Below are 20,474 nucleotides of genomic sequence, written 5' to 3' on the forward strand. Positions count from 1 at the left end.
AAGCTTTCGACAAAATTCAACACCCATTTATGATAAAAGCCCTGCAGAAAGTAGGCATAGAGGGAACTTTCCTCAACATAATAAAGGCCATATATGACAAACCCACAGCCAACATTGTCCTCAATGGTGAAAAACTGAAACCATTTCCACTAAGATCAGGAACAAGACAAGGTTGCCCACTCTCACCACTATTATTCAACATAGTTCTGGAAGTCCTAGCCACAGCAATCAGAGAAGACAAAGAAATAAAAGGAATCCAAATCGGAAAAGAAGAAGTAAAGCTGTCACTATTTGCAGATGACATGATACTATACATAGAGAATCCTAAAGATGCTACCAGAAAACTCCTAGAGCTAATCAATGAATTTGGTAAAGTAGCAGGATACAAAATTAATGCACAGAAATCTCTTGCATTTCTATACACTAATGACGAAAAATCTGAAAGTGAAATTAAGAAAACACTCCCATTTACCATTGCAACAAAAAGAATAAAATATCTAGGAATAAACCTACCTAAGGAGACAAAAGACCTGTATGCAGAAAATTATAAGACACTGATGAAAGAAATTAAAGATGATACAAATAGATGGAGAGATATACCATGTTCCTGGATTGGAAGAATCAACATTGTGAAAATGACTCTACTTCCCAAAGCAATCTACAGATTCAGTGCAATCCCTATCAAAGTACCACTGGCATTTTTCACAGAACTAGAACAAAAAATTTCACAATTTGTATGGAAACACAAAAGACCCCGAATAGCCAAAGCCATCTTGAGAACGAAAAATGGAGCTGGGGGAATCAGGCTCCCTGACTTCAGACTATATTACAAAGCTTCAGTAATCAAGACAGTTTGGTACTGGCACAAAAACAGAAATATAGATCAATGGAACAGGATAGAAAGCCCAGAGATAAACCCACACACATATGGTCAACTTATCTTTGATAAAGGAGGCAAGCATATACAGTGGAGAAAAGACAGCCTCTTCAATAAGTGGTGCTGGGAAAATTGGACAGGAACATGTAAAAGTATGAAATTAGAACACTCCCTGACACCATGCACAAAAATAAACTCAAAATGGATTAAAGACCTAAGTGTAAGGGCAGACACTATCAAACTCTTAGAGGAAAACATAGGCAGAACACTCTATGACATACATCACAGCAAGATTCTTTGTGACCCAGCTCCCAGAGAAATGGAAATAAGAACACAAATAAACAAATGGGACCTAATGAAACTTCAAAGCTTTTGCACAGCAAAGGAAACCATAAACAAGACCAAAAGACAACCCTCAGAATGGGAGAAAATATTTGCAAATGAAGCAACTGACAAAGGATTAATCTCCAAGATTTACAAGCAGCTCATGCAGCTCAATAACAAAAAAACAAACAACCCAATCCAAAAATGGGCAGAAGATCTAAATAGACATTTCTCCAAAGAAGATATACAGATGGCCTACAGACACATGAAAGAATGCTCAACATCATTAATCATTAGAGAAATGCAAATCAAAACTACAATGAGATATCATCTCACACCGGTCAGAATGGCCATCATCAAAAAATCTAGAAACAATAAATGCTGGAGAGGGTGTGGAGGAAAGGGAACACTCTTGCACTGTTGGTGGGAATGTAAATTGATACAGCCACTATGGAGAACAGTATGGAGGTTCCTTAAAAAACTACAAATAGAACTACCATACGACCCAGCAATCCCACTACTGGGCATATACCCTGAGAAAACCATAGGTCAAAAAGAGTCATGTACCAAAATGTTCATTGCAGCTCTATTTACAATAGCCAGGACATGGAAGCAACCTAAATGTCCATCGACAGATGAATGGATGAAGAAGATGTGGCACATATATACAATGGAATATTACTCAGCCATAAAGAGAAATGAAATGGAGGTATTTGTAATGAGGTGGATGGAGTTAGAGTCTGTCATACAGAGTGAAGTAAGCCAGAAAGAGAAAAACAAATACAGTATGCTAACACATATATACGGAATCTAAGGGAAAAAAAAAAAAAAAAGGCCATGAAGAACCTAGTGGCAAGACGGGAATAAAGACACAGACCTACTAGAGAATGGACTTGAGGATATGGGGAGGGGGTGGGGTGAGATGTGACAGGGTAAGAGAGTGTCATGGACATATATACACTACCAAATGTAAAATAGATAACTAGTGGGAAGCAGCCGCACAGCACAGGGAGATCAGCTCGGTGCTTTGTGACCACCTAGAGGGGTGGGATGGGGAGGGTGGGAGGGAGGGAGATGCAAGAGGGAAGAGAAATGGGAATATATTGTATATGTATAACTGATTCACTTTGTTATAAAGCAGAAGCTAACACACTATTGTAAGGCAATTATACTTCAATAAAGATGTTTAAAAAAAAAAAAAAAGAAGTAATTAATTGATGGACCATGAAATAATCAGGTAAAGAGGGCAATCATGTGCATGGGCTCTCGGACAGTCAGAAGACAGAAAGTCTGTACATTGGAGACCTGAAAGGTGTTAAAAACTTGTTTGAGTCTTAGAGGGAGTGATCAGGAAAGATAAAAGATGATGCTCAGAGAATGATATTTTAGGCATTGAATTATGGAAAGAGTACAGAATCTAGGTCCAGTCATGGGAATTAAATGGCTGAGGTGGGGTGGATAAGAACATTGATGGTGTTGTAATTGAGAAGGTAAATATGATATGCTCCTAACTCATTATAGGATTTCAGTAAACACTTCAGTTTTATTAAGGTACCAATAAAGCATCCCTACTTTCTTAAAATTACATTGTTTTTACAAGTGCCAGTTGGTTCTCAGTGTACAAGACTCCCAGTAGTTTCTTTCAGTTTATATTCCTTTGATCTGCTGTATCAGTATTACTCAGGGAGCTTTGTTTAAAAAATATATATATTTTTTAAGATTCTAGAACAAATCATGCAATCCAGAGGTCCACAGCCTAAATTAGACCTGTAGATACATTTTTTGGATAAGAATAGTGCTATAAAAAGACAACCTTGGGTTGAGGGGCATTCCACTTTGTCACATTGCTCCTAGTCCTCACCATTTACCCCGCATCCCCCCACCCCCTCACCCCCATCATTACTTTTGTCTTATAATTTTCCAGTGTCTTTTAGGCCCCTTTGCACGTTTACGTTTACTGGTACTTTTTCTCGAGGCATTCACGTTTAAAACTCTTTGCCTTAGACCTACTGAATCACAGTCTCCAGAGTTGGGCTTTTGTCATTTCTGTTTGGAAAAGTCCTTAAGTAAATCTGATGACAGGTAGTGGTTGAAAAAGACAGATCTTAACTTACTAGCAGTGGATCTTGGGTCAGCAACTTAACCTCTCTTGTTTTCAGTTTTCTATCCATAAAATTGATATTAAAATAATAGAACCCACCTCATGTGGTAGTGTTAAAGGATAAATGAGATAGTATGAAAAAAGACACCTGAGCCTGGTACATGGTAGATATTCAGAAAAATATTTTTCCCTTTCTGTTTTCCATTGGGAGTAGGATCTTGAAAGTTTCTCTAGGCAAGTTGAAGGGACATTCCAGGTCAACCAATGCATTAATTAGGACACTATTTTGAATGGTTTAACAAAACCAAATAGCCAGTGACTTAAACAAAGAAGAAGTTGAATTCTTTCTACATTCCAGACTGATTTGATATTGGGGGAGTTTGGTTCCAGGGACCAGGTGCCTTCTTACTTGTTGCTTCATCTTCTCTTAGTCTGTTGCACTTTCTTACATGGTCAGAGATGGTTTATCACACCTTGACTGGGTTCCACCCCATTGGAAGGAAGGAAGAAAAGGTTAAGAGTAGGCAGTTTCCTTTCAAGGGTATGGTTAGGAAATTTCACAAACCTCATTGGCTGGAACTTATCACATGGCCATATCCAGATGCTGAGAGTCTGGAGCAGAGATTTTCTAGCAAGGTCGTCAAGTACCCAGTAGAAACTCAGAAGATTCTAGTACTAAGGAGAAGAAGGGGAGGATAGATATTAGAAGACTGGTTTCTGTCACAGTTAATATTTGCTTGGTATATCTGTTCCACTGTCTAAACAAGGTTAATCCCTTGGTCATTCTAGCCTTAGACTTAGGGTTTATTGTCCCCCAATCCCAAATAATGAAAACACAAAAAAAATTACTTGGGCTACCTAGTCCCTTTCAGATATCTTTTTGACCAGAGATGACTGGTCTTTTTAGCGAGTCAGAGTCTAGGTCCTAACGCTTAACTCATCTATGCAAGCATGAATCCTATCTCTGATAAGTCAATTTCAACCTTACCTACTACTTTAAAACAGTAGAATAGTTCTCCAGATCATTCTGACTACGGTTCAATGTGTTCTTTATTTCCATTAGCCTATTCTGTGACCAGGATGTAGAGTATGTTGTGAGAAAGCAACTGTGTGTGTGCGCGTTTTAATGCAATCTCCTGCCCGTGTTTTTGTATTGTGTACCTATATGAAGTAGTTATTATTAAATCTGTTTTACTAATGAGTTAACAGAGACCCAGAGATGTTTAGCAACTTGTTTGAAGCCACAAAAATCAGTAAATGGTGGAGCCAGGATTTATCTCCAGGTTTTTATATTTCCAAATTCTGTGATCACAGTGTTCACAGTGCTATATTGTGACATCTTTGGATATCACACTACAGAATTGGATCATATGCTTTTTTTTAATGTCAAGGACACTTTAGTTTTATTATTACGATGATTTCTCTTTTTGTACTTTCTCATTTGTTTCTTCTTTTCTTAGTGTCATCATTTCTCTTTGGGCTGTAAAACCCCACCTTACTAAGAGACGCTTTAACATAACTTAGATAAAAACCTATATGGATAGCTTATCTTTATTTTTTTCTTTGGGACAGACCTAAAGAATGAACTGCCTGTTACTTTGTTGGCAATCACATTGCACATTACTTTTTCTGGCTACACATTTACAATTTATTTCTATTTTTGATAGTAGATTTCTTTTATTTTTGGTACCCTACTATTTATGAATAAAAAATGTACCCATTAAGGTAGCACCATGAAATATGACTGTGAGAGAGCTGTGTTTCCATCTGAGGTTTTAGGGTTTCATGAAGAGTTAAAGGGAATATCTAAAGTGTTTTATTGACAAGGCCTGGCCTTCTTAATCCATTTTTGTCCCAGGTAGAATCTGCATGTGCATTTCTAGTCAATTAGAAGTGCCCTACTTATCTGTGTTGGCTAGTCCTGTATTTTCTAGATATACTGTTGTTTTATAATATTAATCTATGTATGCATAACTTTAATATTTAATGATGGTTTCTACCTAAGATTATTGAAATCTTATTTGTTTTAAACAGTGATTATCTGTTAGGTAACAAATATAACTAAATGGTAATACCTAAGATTTGATTTCAGTATTTTTAAATCCACAAGGCCCTTTAAAGAAAAAAATTGCTAATTTGAACTTGATATATAGGATTAAGTTTCTAAAGCAACAATTTTTATCATTATGTATAAAAATTACTTTTGTAACTTATTTTAGGAATAACCAACACTAGGATATTCTTCAAAAAGGAAATATTATCTATTATCATTGTTTTTTTATGACCCTTTGAAGTAAAAATGTTTACTTTTTCCCCCCTGTTTTTTGATATAGGATATAGCAGATCCATTTTTTGCTTATTGTAAGCAACATGCAGATAGGTTAGACAGAAAGTGGAAGAGAAAAAACTACTTGGCTCTACAATCCTATTGTAAAATGTCTTTACAAGAGAGAGAGAAGCAGCTATCACCAGAAGCACAGGTATGGATGGGATTCTTGCCAAAACTCATGTTTTTTTCTTTCAAGGTTATAGGTTTCAGGGAATTCCCTGGCGGTCCAGTGGTTAGAACTCCGCGCTCTCACCGCTGAGGGCCCGGGTTTGATCCCTGGTCAGGGAACTAAGATCCCACAAGCCACGCAGCATGGCCAAAAAAAAAAAAAAAAAATCAAGGTTATAAATTTCAGATCTCATGTGTGTTTGCCAATGACATGTGAAGTATAATTGTGAAATCTGGTTAGTTACCTAGGAAGTGGATTGTCATTAAGGTAAATGGTGAGTATAGTTTGTGGTTGAATATATTACTTGTCACCTAGTCAACAAAGCAGTCATTTGTAAAGCATGCTTCCAGTACATTAAAGAATGTGGCTTTCCCCGCACCGCGATGAAGAGTGGCCCCCACTTGCCGTAACCAGAGAAAGCCCTCGCACGAACTGAAGACCCAACACAGCCAAAAAAAATAAAAAAAAAAAAAAAAAAAAAAAGAATGTGGCTTAGAGGAAATTATTCTATCAGTGTAATATGTTGACCACATCTTTTTTCAGTCTGTTCTAATGTTCTTTTATGCAAAGAATTTGATTAGTTTGCCCATCATATAAAATGTATTTTTATGTAAATTAAGTACATTTATGGAGACTAGTGCAAGGCTAGTTGAGAAGAGAAACTTCAGCTTAATGATATTAGTTTTTGACAATTCTGATCATAGACTAGGACAGTTGTTACTAGGGGTAGACCTGGTTTATTATAACCCAAGAATTATACAGTATACCTTAAGGACTGTGGATAGATATAATTTGCCTTGATATGTGAAATTCTGGTTATCTTTACTTTTTCTAAATGTGGAAGTAAAAATCATAAGGAGTATGTTCCATTTTAATATCTTTTAAAATTTGTATACATTTCTTTTATAGGCAAGGATCAATGCCCGGCTTCAGCAATATCGTGCCAAAGCAGAACTAGCTCGATCCACCAGACCCCAGGCCTGGGTTCCAAGGGAAAAATTGCCCAGACCACTCACTAGCAGTGCTTCGGCCATTCGTAAACTTATGCGGAAAGCAGAACTAATGGGGATCAGCACAGATATCTTCCCAGTGGACAATTCAGATACTAGTTCTAGTGTGGATGGAAGGAGAAAACATAAGCAACCTGCTCTCACTGCTGATTTTGTGAATTATTATTTTGGTCAGTATGGACACTGATGCATGCACATTTTCATTGATGACAATTTGCCGATGGAGATTTTGATATGCTGTCAATTTTTAGAAATTTACTAGCAATGTTACATATATCAAGTAAACGCATGTTTATTTTCCTAATAAGTTGTGGGTTGTTGTAAAATGCTAAGTTAATTTGTGAATAGAGTTAAAAGTGTTTTGAATAATGTAGATTTATCCATGTGATCATCCCTATGGCTAGCTTCTTCCTTTGTGTACTTTGTATATCAGCTTTTATTTTCTACTAAAGTAAAATTGGATATTTAATTTAAATAGAGAGAAATATGCGCATGATTCAAATTCAAGAAAATATGGCTGAACAAAAGAATATAAAGGATAAATTAGAGAATGAACAAGAAAAGCTTCATGTGGAATATAATAAGGTAAGTTGGCTATAAAACAAACGACATAATATATTACATCTTATTGATGATTTCTTTTGTGATTTTATAACATTTTTATTTATGTTTTATTTTGAAATTCCTCTGGAGTTTTTACAACTTGCCTACAATTCCGACCCCTCATTATTTTCATTACCATCACTAACACTTACTGAGTACTTTCTATGTGCCAGGCACAATTTTGAGCACTTTTACTTGTATTAACTCATTTAATTCTCATTTCAGCTTTATAATATGGTTTAGGATTACTGCTCCCATTTTCAGAGTAAACTGAGTCCTAAACAGGGGAAGTAATTTGCCCAGGCTAACATAGGTAGTCAAGTCATAGAGTTGGGGTTTGAGGCCCAGCAGTCTGACTCCATTCCTTATTCCTAACCACTGTATTGTGGAACTTCTCTTTCTAAGTTGTAGAAAACTTTAAAACCTATTTTGAAATTACTGTTTTTTTCTTGAATTGTTTGTTACTTTTGATTAAAAAAAAAAAGAAACTCCTAATTTAAATTTCCCTTCTACTCCTTCATTCTAAAGATGAGGAAGATCAAAAAGAAATATATAAAAGCAAGTTGTGACTAAATATTAGGTAATAAGTAACACGAGCATATAAAACCAAGATTGACTTATTGATAAATAATATTTTAAGTGATAAAAAAATTTGTAGGAAGTAAATTTCCAATAATCAGCCACGCTGTATTGAAAAGAGTACTGGGATTCAATTCAAAAGACCTAAGGATTCTTGCTTGTCTTATAATTTTGGCTAAGTCACGAAAACCTGGTGATCCTTAGTTTTCTCATTGGGAAAATGGTGGGAGTGCGTCTTGATAGACTCATAAGGATTAATTAGCAGAATGTTTCTGAAATTATATAGTAAACTATAATAGAATATATAAATGTAGGCATCATTATTATCATTAGTAAAAATGGTAACATAAAACAAAATGCTTACATTTTGTTGGTGCTGCTTAAATAATTGGAGACCCTCATTTTTCAATGTATTGTATTTGAATGTGTTAAAAATATATGGACTATAAATATAGATATTTTTGGACATTTATTAATAAATTATTTACATTTTCACATATTTTACTGTGTATTTTAATGGTTTACTAATTTGAATTATTTACATTGTAGCTGTGTGAATCTTTAGAAGAACTACAAAACCTGAATGGAAAACTTCGAAGTGAAGGACAAGGAATATGGGCCTTACTAGGCAGAATCACAGGGCAGGTTAGTTTCTTTCCAATTGCTATCTCTTTCTCTTCTTGCTCTCTATATGATTTCAAAGATCAGAACTCTAATACAACTGTCGCTTCACTAACTAAAGAATTCCATTTAATCAGGGCCAACTAATCCTCTGGGATAATGATTCCTGCCTGAAGTACATCTAGAGCTTTGGAAGCTGCCTACTGAGAACTTGTAGCTTAATTTGGTTGTTTTAACAGCTATCTTGTTTGCAGATTTTTTCATTTGCTCTAACTGATTGACCTGTCGTTTGTGATGAAGCTAAGATTTGAAGCATGAGTTACTTCTACCATATTCTTCCACCTCCAATGTAGGGGTTTTAGATTCCTTGCCACATTTCTTCTGTCCTGTTCTTGTGCTATAATTAGTTCTTTTTTTTTTTTTTTTTTTGGACCGGGGGGTGTGTGTAAAATTTAAACGGAAAACTGGAGAGATTTATTTTCATGTTGATTTGGTTTTGAACTGCGTAAGAAATGGTTTTTGAAACTTTAATGTTAAAGTGTAGTTTTTCTCCTTCAGTAGCTATTATTGTAGTTATGAAAAAAATTAACTTTATCCTTGAACATATTTAGCCTTTTATAGTTCTTGGTATTGAAAAGAAGAATCATTGCCAAATGGATTTCTTTGAATGCTTTTTTTTTGGTACTGTGTACATAATTCTTAAATTAAGAATTCATTTGAATAATTTCAGTTATTTTTTTAAGGATGATGGAGACTCACTGTGGTCCTTTCACTATGAAAATAGTTTTGTTTGTGAAGGAAGGTTTTCAAAGAACAGATATTTTTCATTGTACTTGTTTTAAAGGTTTACAAAGAGTCAAATTCATTAAACAATTTGTGTAGACATATTATTTTAGAAGGTAATGCATACTGATATGTATTGTGCCATGCTGGCTTTGAAGATGCTGCTTTTGTGAACAAGGTGTATGTGGCTTATATTTTATAATGAATAACATAATATAAAAGGTGAGAATGAATAGTCGCATATGGAGAATTGACCTTTGTTTCTATTGTTAGGTTGTTGATGAATTTTTGGAAGATTATGGTGTTTTATATTTTATATTTAGATAAGTTAATATTGAATGCAAGCCTATTATTAGTTTATTTGGCAAGCTAGCATTATCTTTTGGCTTGGTTTGCAAGTTTGTCTCATAAGAATTTCCTATTTAGTATAAAACATTATCTACTATAAAAGAGCATTTTCATTTATTAAATCACTTGTAACAGAAGCGCATGCATTTCCTTGTGCAAATGTAAAATACACAGCAGAAGTAGAATTCATTTGTACCACTTGCAGGACACTTTTCCAGTTGGTTAAACAGATGCCAGCCCACCGGGCCACTAAGAAATGACTTTGATAGATGGTTGCTGTCTAGGAAGCCAGCATACTACTGATTAGTAGAAACCCAAAGAGAATCTACTTCGCTTTGTGGAGAGTTTGGTCCAATAAGATAATTTTTCTAATTAACCTTTGGAGCACCAGTGTAGCTGGGATGTTGAGGAAAATAAACGGCCTCAATATTCTTTTTGTCAAGTGTACTTTTTTTTTTTTTAAGTTCTTAAATTCTTGTCCTTGTCTTTCATTTTTAAAGCTAAAGTAGAAGTTTAATTTTCATAATGTTTTAGTGGTCCACTGAAAATCGATGAAAGTATGTTATTATAGGCTTCTAGCAGCAGTGACTGAGACAAAAACTCATTTTAGTCCTTTTTGCCAATGTAAAAGCTTGTAAAAGATTTCCCCCTCACAATCCTAGCATATTAGTTGACTTGAGCGGTGCATAGAGGAAAGTTGTTTTATATTTTTTCTTTAAAACAAAATAAACTGCATTTGTTCAAATCAATAGAAGTTGAACATACCGGCAATTTTGCGAGCACCCAAGGAGAGAAAACCAAGTAAAAAAGAAGGAGGCACACAAAAGACATCTACTCTTCCTGCAGTACTTTATAGGCAAGTAATGAAATTATGATAGATTAATATTGTGTATTTTTTTTTCATTTTTAAAAATATTATTTATTTTTGGCTGCATTGGGTCTTGGCTGCTGCGTGTGGGCCTCTCATTGCGGTGACCTCTCTTGTTGAGGAGCACGGGCTTTAGGTGTGCAGGCTTCAGTAGTTGTGGCACACGGGCTCAGTAGTTTTGGCTCGCAGGCTCTAGAGCGCAGGCTCAGTAGCTGTGGTACACGGGCCTAGCTGCTCCACGGCATGTGGGGTCCTCCCTGACCAGGGCTTGAACCCATGTCCCCTGCATTGGCAGGCGGGTTCTTAACTACTGCGCCACCAGGGAAGCCCTTGTGTATTTTTAAACTAATACTTTTTAGTAACAAGATGCTTCAGATATTTGCGAATAAGTTATGTTTATATTGGAATTTAAGTTAAATGCATTTGAAGTTCATTTTATTAAAACCATCAAAGATGCTTTCCAGATTGAATGATGATAGAAGAGATTTTGCTCCTCTTTTAATGACAAGCTAAATCACTCTTTGTATCCTTTAAGTAACCGGGGCTATGTGTGCATATGTTCCATGGAAATGAACTGTCCTCTTTGGGGAATTGGAAAGTGACTTTAAATAATGTAGATGATTATTTTCTTAAATAGTTTAAATGATATGTTAGATAAATGGGCATTTATATTTTATTTTACTTGAATGAGTTTTAGAGGTTTACATGTGTTTTTAGGTAGTGATGGGTATTATAATATAGCTTGAACTACTGCCTTTGCACAGTGGTGGATAATGAAGATAAGTTTTAGATTTGAATCTGTCTACATTTTTTTCTCTCTTGGCTCAGTTGTAATAATTTCATTCTCCCAAGTATTTTTGTTCTTGGCTCAGTATTTTACAGTATTCACCATTATAGCAATTTTACATAGTTATTAAGACTTCTTTCCATACTTCAGTAGGTTTGGATCTCACTATTTTTTCCATGTAACTGATGATATTAATTGAGAAAAGTCTAGAAGATGCTAGTATATGTTTGTGTGTATACATACACAAATCTATCTATTCACATACACAAGTATGTATGCTTATGTAAATTTATAAATATTCTCCCCACAACCTCTTCCTTTCTCAGAAATAGCAGCAATAGCAACAATATCAGTCTCTATAATTACTTTCTCTTCTTGGTTGGAGGCTCTCTCCATAGGTAATAGCAGATAACTTCCTTGAACTGTGGAAGCCCACTAGTGTTTTAGTGTACTTTATGAAGACTAGCACATTCTCAGTCTAGCTTTTCCAAATAAAATTGGTTCATTTGGAACCATCAGGCATATCACTTATGCTCCTGACTTTTTATCACTACAGTTCATTTTTATTTCAGAATATGCTTTTAAGTAATTTTCCATTTTTACTCTGAGCCACTTTGAGACCCAGTACTGGTCGTTGTTGTCATTGTTGTATATGTGTGTATGTGATCTTTTTTTCTAGGATTATTTAAAAATTCAAACATCATTGCTGTTTCTGTATATGTATGGCTCTTTTAGGTTCTCAACAACTTTTTCCTCAACCTTCACATTCTTAATATAAATATACCCTAGATTTTTAGGTCATGGTGTTTGTGCTCTCAGGAGTAGTTAACTTGTCCTTTTGCACAAGAAAAGTTGGATTTCTTAAGAACAAACAAAAATCTAAAATAACAGTAACAGGGACTTTCCTGGTGGTCCAGTGGTTAAGACTTCACCTTCCAACACAAGGGGTGTGGGTTCGATCCCTTGTCGGGGAGCGAAGATCCCACATATCTCGTGGCCAAAAAACCAAAACATAAAAAAAAAACAACAAAAAAAACCTGGAAGCAATATTGTAACAAATTCAGTAAAGACTTTAAAAATGGTCCATATAGTAAATAAATAAGATAACATAATGTGACATAACAGTAACAACAATAGTAAAACTTCCCATTCTTTATAATAAATAATCAATTGGTATATTTTTAAGACTCAAAGTCTGATTTTGTAAAGAGACTTATATATGTAGCTTATTTACATGTTGAAAGTTCTTTGAAAGATTTATAATTAATGGTAGAAAATAAACTGAATTTTGTTTGTAAAGTAACTTTTGTAGTTTTAGAGAGGTAGAAAATTGAAAGTTTTTTTGTTTAATAATTTGTTTCTAGAAAAAAATTGGTCTAATGTTAAATGGGTTTTAAAGTGATAATTAAAATTAAGATAAAGACAACGTTAACATAAGTATCTAACGTATGCCCTTCTCTGAAAAGTATGACACCAGCAATATTTAAATTTATACTAGATCCAGGCTACTTTTCTACATTCTCAAAAGTATATAGAACTAATAGTTATTGACATTATAAAAAGACATGTTATGAAAAAATATTTCATTTCAATAAAAGAAAAGTTAATATGGTGAAATTTTGAAATTTTAAACATATGCTATAAGTTAACTGTTCACTATGATGATTATTATTCTAATCCTTTATTTGCTGCCTTTATTCAAAGTTGTGGAATTTGTAAGAAGAACCATGATCAGCATCTTCTTTTATTGTGTGATACCTGTAAACTCCATTACCATCTTGGATGTCTGGACCCTCCTCTTACAAGGATGCCAAGAAAGACCAAAAACAGTTATTGGTAAGTAAAATGGAGAGGATTTAGATGTTAGAACTGCTTTGCTCTTAGTTTCAACAGTGTAAGTGTTATATCATATTGCTTCATATAAAGTTTTCAGTAAGTTTTTAATTGATATTTTTATAATTTTTTCCAATTTTATTGAGATATAATTGACAGTTAAAAATTGTGTAGTTTTAAAAATAAACAAATGGGACCTAATGAAACCTAAAAGCTTTTGCACAGCAAAGGAAACCATAAACAAGATGAAAAGACAACCCTCAGAATGGGAGAAAACATTTGCAAATGAATCAACTGACAAGGGATTAATCCCCAAAATATACAAGCAGCTCATGCAGCTCAATATCTAAAAAACAAACAACCCAATCCAAAAATGGGCAGGAGACCTAAATAGACATTTCTCCAAAGAAGATATACAGATTGCCAACAAACACATGAAAGAATGCTCAACATCATTAATCATTAGAGAAATGCAAATCAAAACTACAATGAGATATCATCACACTGGTCAGAATGGCCATCATCAAAAAATCTACAAACAATAAATGCTGGAGAGGGTGTGGAGAAAAGGGAACCCTCTTGCACTGTTGGTGGGAATGTAAATTGATACAGCCACTATGGAGAACAGTATGGAGGTTCCTTAAAAAACTAAAAATAGAACTATCATACGACCCAGCAATCCCACTACTGGGCATATACCCTGAGAAAACCATAATTCAAAAAGAGTCATGTACCAAAATGTTCATTGCAGCTCTATTTACAGTAGCCAGGACATGGAAGCAACCTAAGTGTCCATCAACAGATGAATGGATAAAGAAGACGTGGCACATATATACAATGGAATATTACTCAGCCATAAAAAGAAACGAAATTGAGTTATTTGTAGTGAGGTGGATGGACCTAGAGTCTGTGATACAGAGTGAAGTAAGTCAGAAAGAGAAAAACAAATACCGTATGCTAACACATATATGGAATCTAAGAAAAAAATGGTCATGAAGAACCTAGGGGCAAGACGGGAATAAAGACACAGACTTACTAGAGAATGGACGTGAGGCTATGGGGAGGGGGAAGGGTAAGCTGTGACAAAGTGAGAGAGTGGCATGGACATATATACGCTACCAGATGTAAAGTAGATAGCTAGTGGGAAGCAACTGCATAGCACAGGGAGATCAGCTCAGTGCTTTGTGACCACCTAGAGTGGTGGGGTAGGGAGGGTGGGAGGGAGGGAGATGCAAGAGGGAAGAGATATGGGGACATATGTATATGTACAGCTGATTCACTTTGTTATAAAGCAGAAACTAACACACCATTGTAAAGCAATTATACTCCAATAAAGATGTTAAAAAAAAATTGTGTAGTTTTAAGGTTTACAACTTAATGATTTGATATATATATGTATACATTATGAAATAATCACCACAATCAAGCTAATTAGCATAGTCATCACCTCACATAGTTACCAGTTTTTTGTGGTGAGAACATTTCAGACATAAATATTTATTATAGCATTATATGAATAAAGATGTAGCAGTTTTTTGATAAATGAATTTTAAGTTAATTGAGGCTATTTTGGTATCGTAGCAATAGTTTCTTAAAGCATGAATTCTGTTTAGTGTGTTTATAGTTCTCTTGCTTTATTATACATTTTTTTAAATGCTTTAATTTTGTTTTGAAATTGAATGAATTTATCAAGAATTTGCCTCCATATTCATGCTTTTATTTGTAATTTAGTATTTTATTTCTAAATTAGTGTCACCTAAGGCTTTACTTCTGGTACTTGTCATTTGTGCTAGTTGTATATTTAAGTTCAGCCATTCTTTGCAAATCTAGAAACATTTGACATATGTTTCTGAATTATTTTTTTCATTAACTTAGGCATGTTGAATCACTACAGATGTTTGATAAAAGCTTATGATATTTATAAGTTTTATTCTCAATTTTAGTCCAAGGAAGAGACAGATGTTCAAATTCTAATAGATTGATTCCATACAGGAAGAATATAGGCCACGGAAAGCTTTGGAATGAACTTGACTCTTCTTATTATACAAACTTTATACAAATTCTAGTTTTAGAAAAGACTGGGCCCCAGATTTTTAAATGGTAATCTATACAAAAAGGTGTGTATTCTTCAAACACATTAAAGCAAGTTTTCTGACCTCATTGTTTTATTTCCTAAACCTACCTCTGTTCATTTCATTAAGAAGCTCACATTCTTTCACCATTTTCACATGATTGCTTTTTCATAGTGTTCTTTTATCAGTTTGTCTTGAGCCAGTCATACTGATCAACTCTTTTTCAAATATAGTGGAATGTATTACTTTTGATACGTGTGTGCTTTTGAAACCAGAATTTAAGAGAAACTTGCTGTCGCTTATTAGAATGCCAGCAGTGTTAATAAACATCCTATGTGGGTTTCTAAATTGAAAGCCAGTTTGGTAGTCTCCAGGGCCAGGGAGCTTTGTCATGATCTTGGAAGTGGAGATATGCATTTCTCTTCTTAAATGAGGTTATTAATTTGTCTAATCCCACTGTGCTTGCAGAGCTTTGTTTTCCAGTGTGTAAGAGTTTCTGGAAGAATATCAGATGAAAGTGCATAGCCTGGGATGTTTTAGTGAAAGCTCCCCCCAGAGAACCTAAACTACTTAGGGTTCTATGCATTAGTTGCAATGTTTTAAAGTAAAAGTAGAAGCTAATATTGCAGCAAAGTGAAGTCTTCACTATCTTGTAGCTTCTAGTGATCAAATTTCCTTTAGCCTCTAAAATCAACTTAGCTTTGCTTAGCAATTAATTGGATGTATTATTTTTGGAGTAATTTTTGGAGAATATTTTTTTCTTCAGTGCTCTCAAATGTGGGAGGCAGTTTTTACTTTTTGCTTTTTAACATTTCCAGTTTATTTTTGAAATTATATTAAAGATAATAAATACTAAAAAAAAACTTCACCTCCTACATACTTTACCATTAACTATGCTTTTTAGTTTATTTAAATCTATTGTATATATATGTTAGAAAAGCTGTGTAATGGTGTGCTACTACATCTTATCCCCATTTCGTGCATGATAGCTTGAAATTGACCACAGGTAGGAGTATTCCTACCACAGAAATTGGCAAAAGCTACAAATTAGGACTTTTGCCCATATTTACCATCACACCGTTGCCTAATTTCTGCTTTAATCTCTACCTTAGTTTTCAGTCTTTTACTTAGGGAAAGAGGTCCTGTTACTGGATCCTTATTTCATGACTAAGCCCTAGTTTGGGGCTTAAATTTCTACAGAGCCCACTGGTATACATTTCTGATGTCACCAGTTTCTGCTTTTGCTGTCTTTATGCTATGCAAGCCTGTGTTAACACCCTTACTGCTATATCCCCCTTATGTTTGCTGCCAGCTAGAGTTACTATGCAGTATGTTGCTTTAATTCTCAAATACCATATTCTGCTCGATAGACTATTCTAAGCAACTGCTATCCAGCTCTTTCTTCCAATATCAGCATTGCTTTCCTGAAGATACTAGTTCTAGATCTGGATGCTTTCTGTTTGGTCCATTCCACAATAGTTCACAGCGCTATGCTGGACTGAGTTAAGATATGTGACAGGAAAGAAGAGATGGATAAAACTACAGAAGTAATTATTGGTAGAGAATAGGGAACTTGAGTGAGTTCATGTTAGATAGACTGTTCAGTGAAATAGAAGTAGTCTGTTGAGAGGGAAAGGACCTGGGATGATAATGGGGGCTTGAGAAGAGAGGAAATAGTTTGCACGAGCTACTGTGGGAAAAAAATCAGAGATAACTGACTTGCTGAGGCTATATAGCAAGAATGTTCAGTGAATTTGTTTAGTAAGTGTGATTAATTGATTTTTCTCCAGTAATGCTGAGCTGCCCAGGAGGAGGAGAGGGGAAAACCCAAGGACTTCTTAGGTTAGATTAGAGATGGGTAAATCAGATGAAGAAGAATATTAGGTGGGGGGGGTAGAGGGACTAGTAAAGGTGTAATCTAGGCTCTGTTTTGTTTGTACCTACTCCCAGTGTTTGAAATATATTTTGTTTCACTTTTAGTTTATGTTATCTTGGTTTTTTTTTTTTAATTAATTTATTTATTTTTAGCTGTGTTGGGTCTTTCATTTCTGTGCGAGGGCTTTCTCTAGTTGTGGCAAATGGGGGCCACTCTTCATTGCGGTGCGCGGGCCTCTAACTATCGCGGCCTCTCTTGTTGCGGAGCACAGGCTCCAGATGCGCAGGCTCAGTAGTTGTGGCTCACGGGCCTAGTTGCTCCGCGGCATGTGGGATCTTCCCAGACCAGGGCTCGAACCCGTGTCCCCTGCATTGGCAGGCAGATTCTCAACCACTGCGCCACCAGGGAAGCCCGGTTTGTTTTTTAAAATATATAATTTTGAACACTACCTTACATTCTTTCTAAGACAAACCTGGTAAGGTATAAATAAATAGTAAGGGTTTGATTCGTTAGAGTAGTTCAAATAGTAAATACTTATTTTAATTTTGGGGTACTAATCTTATGTTTCCACCACCCATCTGATCAGAATTTGTCTTGCATTTTCTAATTATTTAAAGAATATTATGAAGAGTATTACTTGACAGAGAATTGAGTAATATTACTTAAAAAATATTACTCAGCATAATGTCCTCAAGATCCATCCATGAAAAAAACTGTGGTGTGAAATCTTTGAAGACTGAAAGAGGTAATTTGTAAAAGAAAAAAAAGTAAATCATAAAGTATTTATAATATTTGGGAAATAGAGTGTTACTAGATTTATTACGTTTAAAAATTCATAAAATCGTTTTTTCTTTTATCCTTTTATTCTCTGGATATACTTTTATTTATTCTTTTAAGACAAAAAGAAAATATGTAGCACAAACCCTTCTATGAAGAATTTTGCAGGTAGTTTTTTCCCGTGTTTGTCTTCATAATTTGTCTTCCCTTTCTCCCATTAACTCTTTTTTTTTAATTGAGATATAATTGACATTTAACATTTTATTAGTTTTAGGTGTACAACGTAATGATTTGATATAGGTATATTGTGAAGTAATTACCACAGTAAGTTTAGTTGACATCCATCACCAAACAAATTTTTTTTTCTTGTGATGAGAACTTTTAAGATCTACTTTGTTAGCAACTTTCAAACATACAGTGTAGTATTATTAACTGTAGTCACCATGCTGTACATTACATCTCAGGACTTATTTATTTTGTAACTGGAAGTCTGTCCCTTTTGACCACCTTTACCCATTTTGCCCACCCCCTCCACTTGCCTCTGGCAACCACCTGTCCATTCTCTGTGAGTTTGTTTTTGTTTTTAATATTTCACATATAAGTGAGATTATACAGTATTTGCCTTTGACTTATTTCATTTAACATAACGTCCTCAAGGTCCATCCATGTTGTTGCAAATGCCAGGATTTTCTTCTTTTTTATGGCTGAATAATACTCTATTGTATATATAGACCACATTTTCTTTATACGTTTATCTGTTGATGGACACAGGTTGTTTCCATGCCTTGGCTATTGTAAATAATGATGCAGTGAACATGGGAGTGCAGATATCTTTTCAAGATAGTGATTTCATTTGCTTTGGATAAATACCCAGAAGTGGAATTGCTGTCTCATACGATAGTTCCATTTTTAATTTTTTGAGGAATCTCCACATTGCTTTTCAGAGTGGCTGTACCAGTTTACATTCCCAGCAGTGCATGAGGTTTCCCTTTTTTCCATATCCGCAGCAGCACTTGTTATCACTTGTCTTTTTTATGACAGTCATTCTAACAGGTTTGAGGTGATATCTCATTGTAGTTTTGATTTGTATTTCCCTGATGTAGTTTTCTATAGGCACCTTTGAAGATTTCCCTCTAAAAAGTGGGGAAAGCATGGGAAAAGGCTTAGAAATAAGAAAAAAAAAACTATGGTATGAAATCTTTGAAGACTGAAAGTGGTAATTTATAAAGGAAAAAAAAGTAAATCATAAATTATTTATAATATTTGGGAAATAGAGTGTTACTGGATTTATTATGTATTATTAAAAATTCATAAAATCTTTTTTCTTTTCCTTATGCAAATTAAATATTCTATAGATTAAATTAGTATTCTTCCTTGTTTTAGCATTATACAATAAAAATTATTTTTCTTTAGTAATTAAGCTTTTTAAAACCTCCTTAGGTAATTATTCTGAACATAAGTTGTAGTGTAGGGTGCTGGGGATCAAGAAGGTACAGCAAATTGAGGAAAATCTCTTAGTATTTCAGTATGAAGGTAGTGCTTTGTCATAAATTCCTTACCTGAATTTTCATTATTTATACTTTAAAAATCCATTTTTAATTAATGGAATTTTTTGATTACATAAGGTTATCTTTAGTACTATGCATAGGAATTATAGATGTTATAGATTCTCTTCCCTAATAGAATATATTAAGTAAAAATATACAGGATTAAGGTGAGTTTAGCTAAATTCATAGATAATAGCAGCTTAATGGATTATTTTTTTCTATTTTTTTATTAATTAATTTATTTTTTAGTGGATTACTAAAAGAAGCCAGGTATGTGTTTTGATATTATGAAAGATAATTATGACTTTCCCCCAAATATTTGTAACTCCATGGAATTGGACAAGCCATGGCTTTATCCTCAGTTATTATTTTTTAGGATCTTGTGTACCGGTTAATGTAGCAGAGATGCTTTTTCATATCTTAAAGGCTATTTATAAGATGAAGACTATAGGGACTTCCCTGGTGGTCCAGTGGTTAAGACTTTGCCTTCCAGTGCAGGGGCGGGTTTGATCCCTGGTCAGGGAGCTAAGATCCCACATGCCTTGAGGCCAAAAAACCAAAACATAAAACAAAAGCAATATTGTAACAAATTCAATAAAGACTTTAGAAATGGTCCATGTCAAAAAAAACAAAACAAAAAAAGAAGATGAGGACTATAGAGTTTAACAGATTGCTGAAAGAGTTGCAGGTAGTGTTTTCATCTGTGTTGGCTTTTTGTACTGCAGGTATCATGTGGCAGTTGTCTTGAAATAGGAATAGATAAATTTCTGCTTTGGCAGTTACATTTTGTTTAGATTTTTCTGAGTTGTTCAGTGTTTTGTGGTTTTCAGAGCATAACATTTCTATTTGAGTGCTCTAAAGCAAGTTTCTTTGTCACCTAAATGTATTACTTTTGGTGGGGGTGAGAATGAGCATGAGAAGTTGGAGAAAGGTTACTGACAAAGGTTATAGTTACAAAATGAGAAACACA

General features: G+C 34.5%; 1 protein-coding gene across 6 annotated transcripts in view; it reads left to right on the forward strand.

The window, feature by feature from the left end:
• The window catches only part of PHF14 (PHD finger protein 14), a 207,456-nt gene that overhangs the window by 50,007 nt on the left and 136,975 nt on the right, over window positions 1–20,474 (forward strand). For all 6 annotated transcript variants that reach the window (XR_009008864.1, XM_057550202.1, XM_057550199.1 and 3 more), the window contains exons 8-13: window positions 5,636–5,782; window positions 6,710–6,980; window positions 7,289–7,395; window positions 8,542–8,637; window positions 10,497–10,600; window positions 13,104–13,235. Coding sequence is in view for 5 of the 6 variants with exons in the window: in XM_057550202.1 (XP_057406185.1) it covers window positions 5,636–5,782; window positions 6,710–6,980; window positions 7,289–7,395; window positions 8,542–8,637; window positions 10,497–10,600; window positions 13,104–13,235 (857 nt within the window). In the remaining variant the exon portion in view is untranslated. The remainder of the gene's footprint in view (window positions 1–5,635; window positions 5,783–6,709; window positions 6,981–7,288; window positions 7,396–8,541; window positions 8,638–10,496; window positions 10,601–13,103; window positions 13,236–20,474) is intronic.

Source organism: Balaenoptera acutorostrata, chromosome 7 (assembly GCF_949987535.1).
Source record: "Balaenoptera acutorostrata chromosome 7, mBalAcu1.1, whole genome shotgun sequence".
NCBI lineage: Eukaryota > Metazoa > Chordata > Mammalia > Artiodactyla > Balaenopteridae > Balaenoptera > Balaenoptera acutorostrata.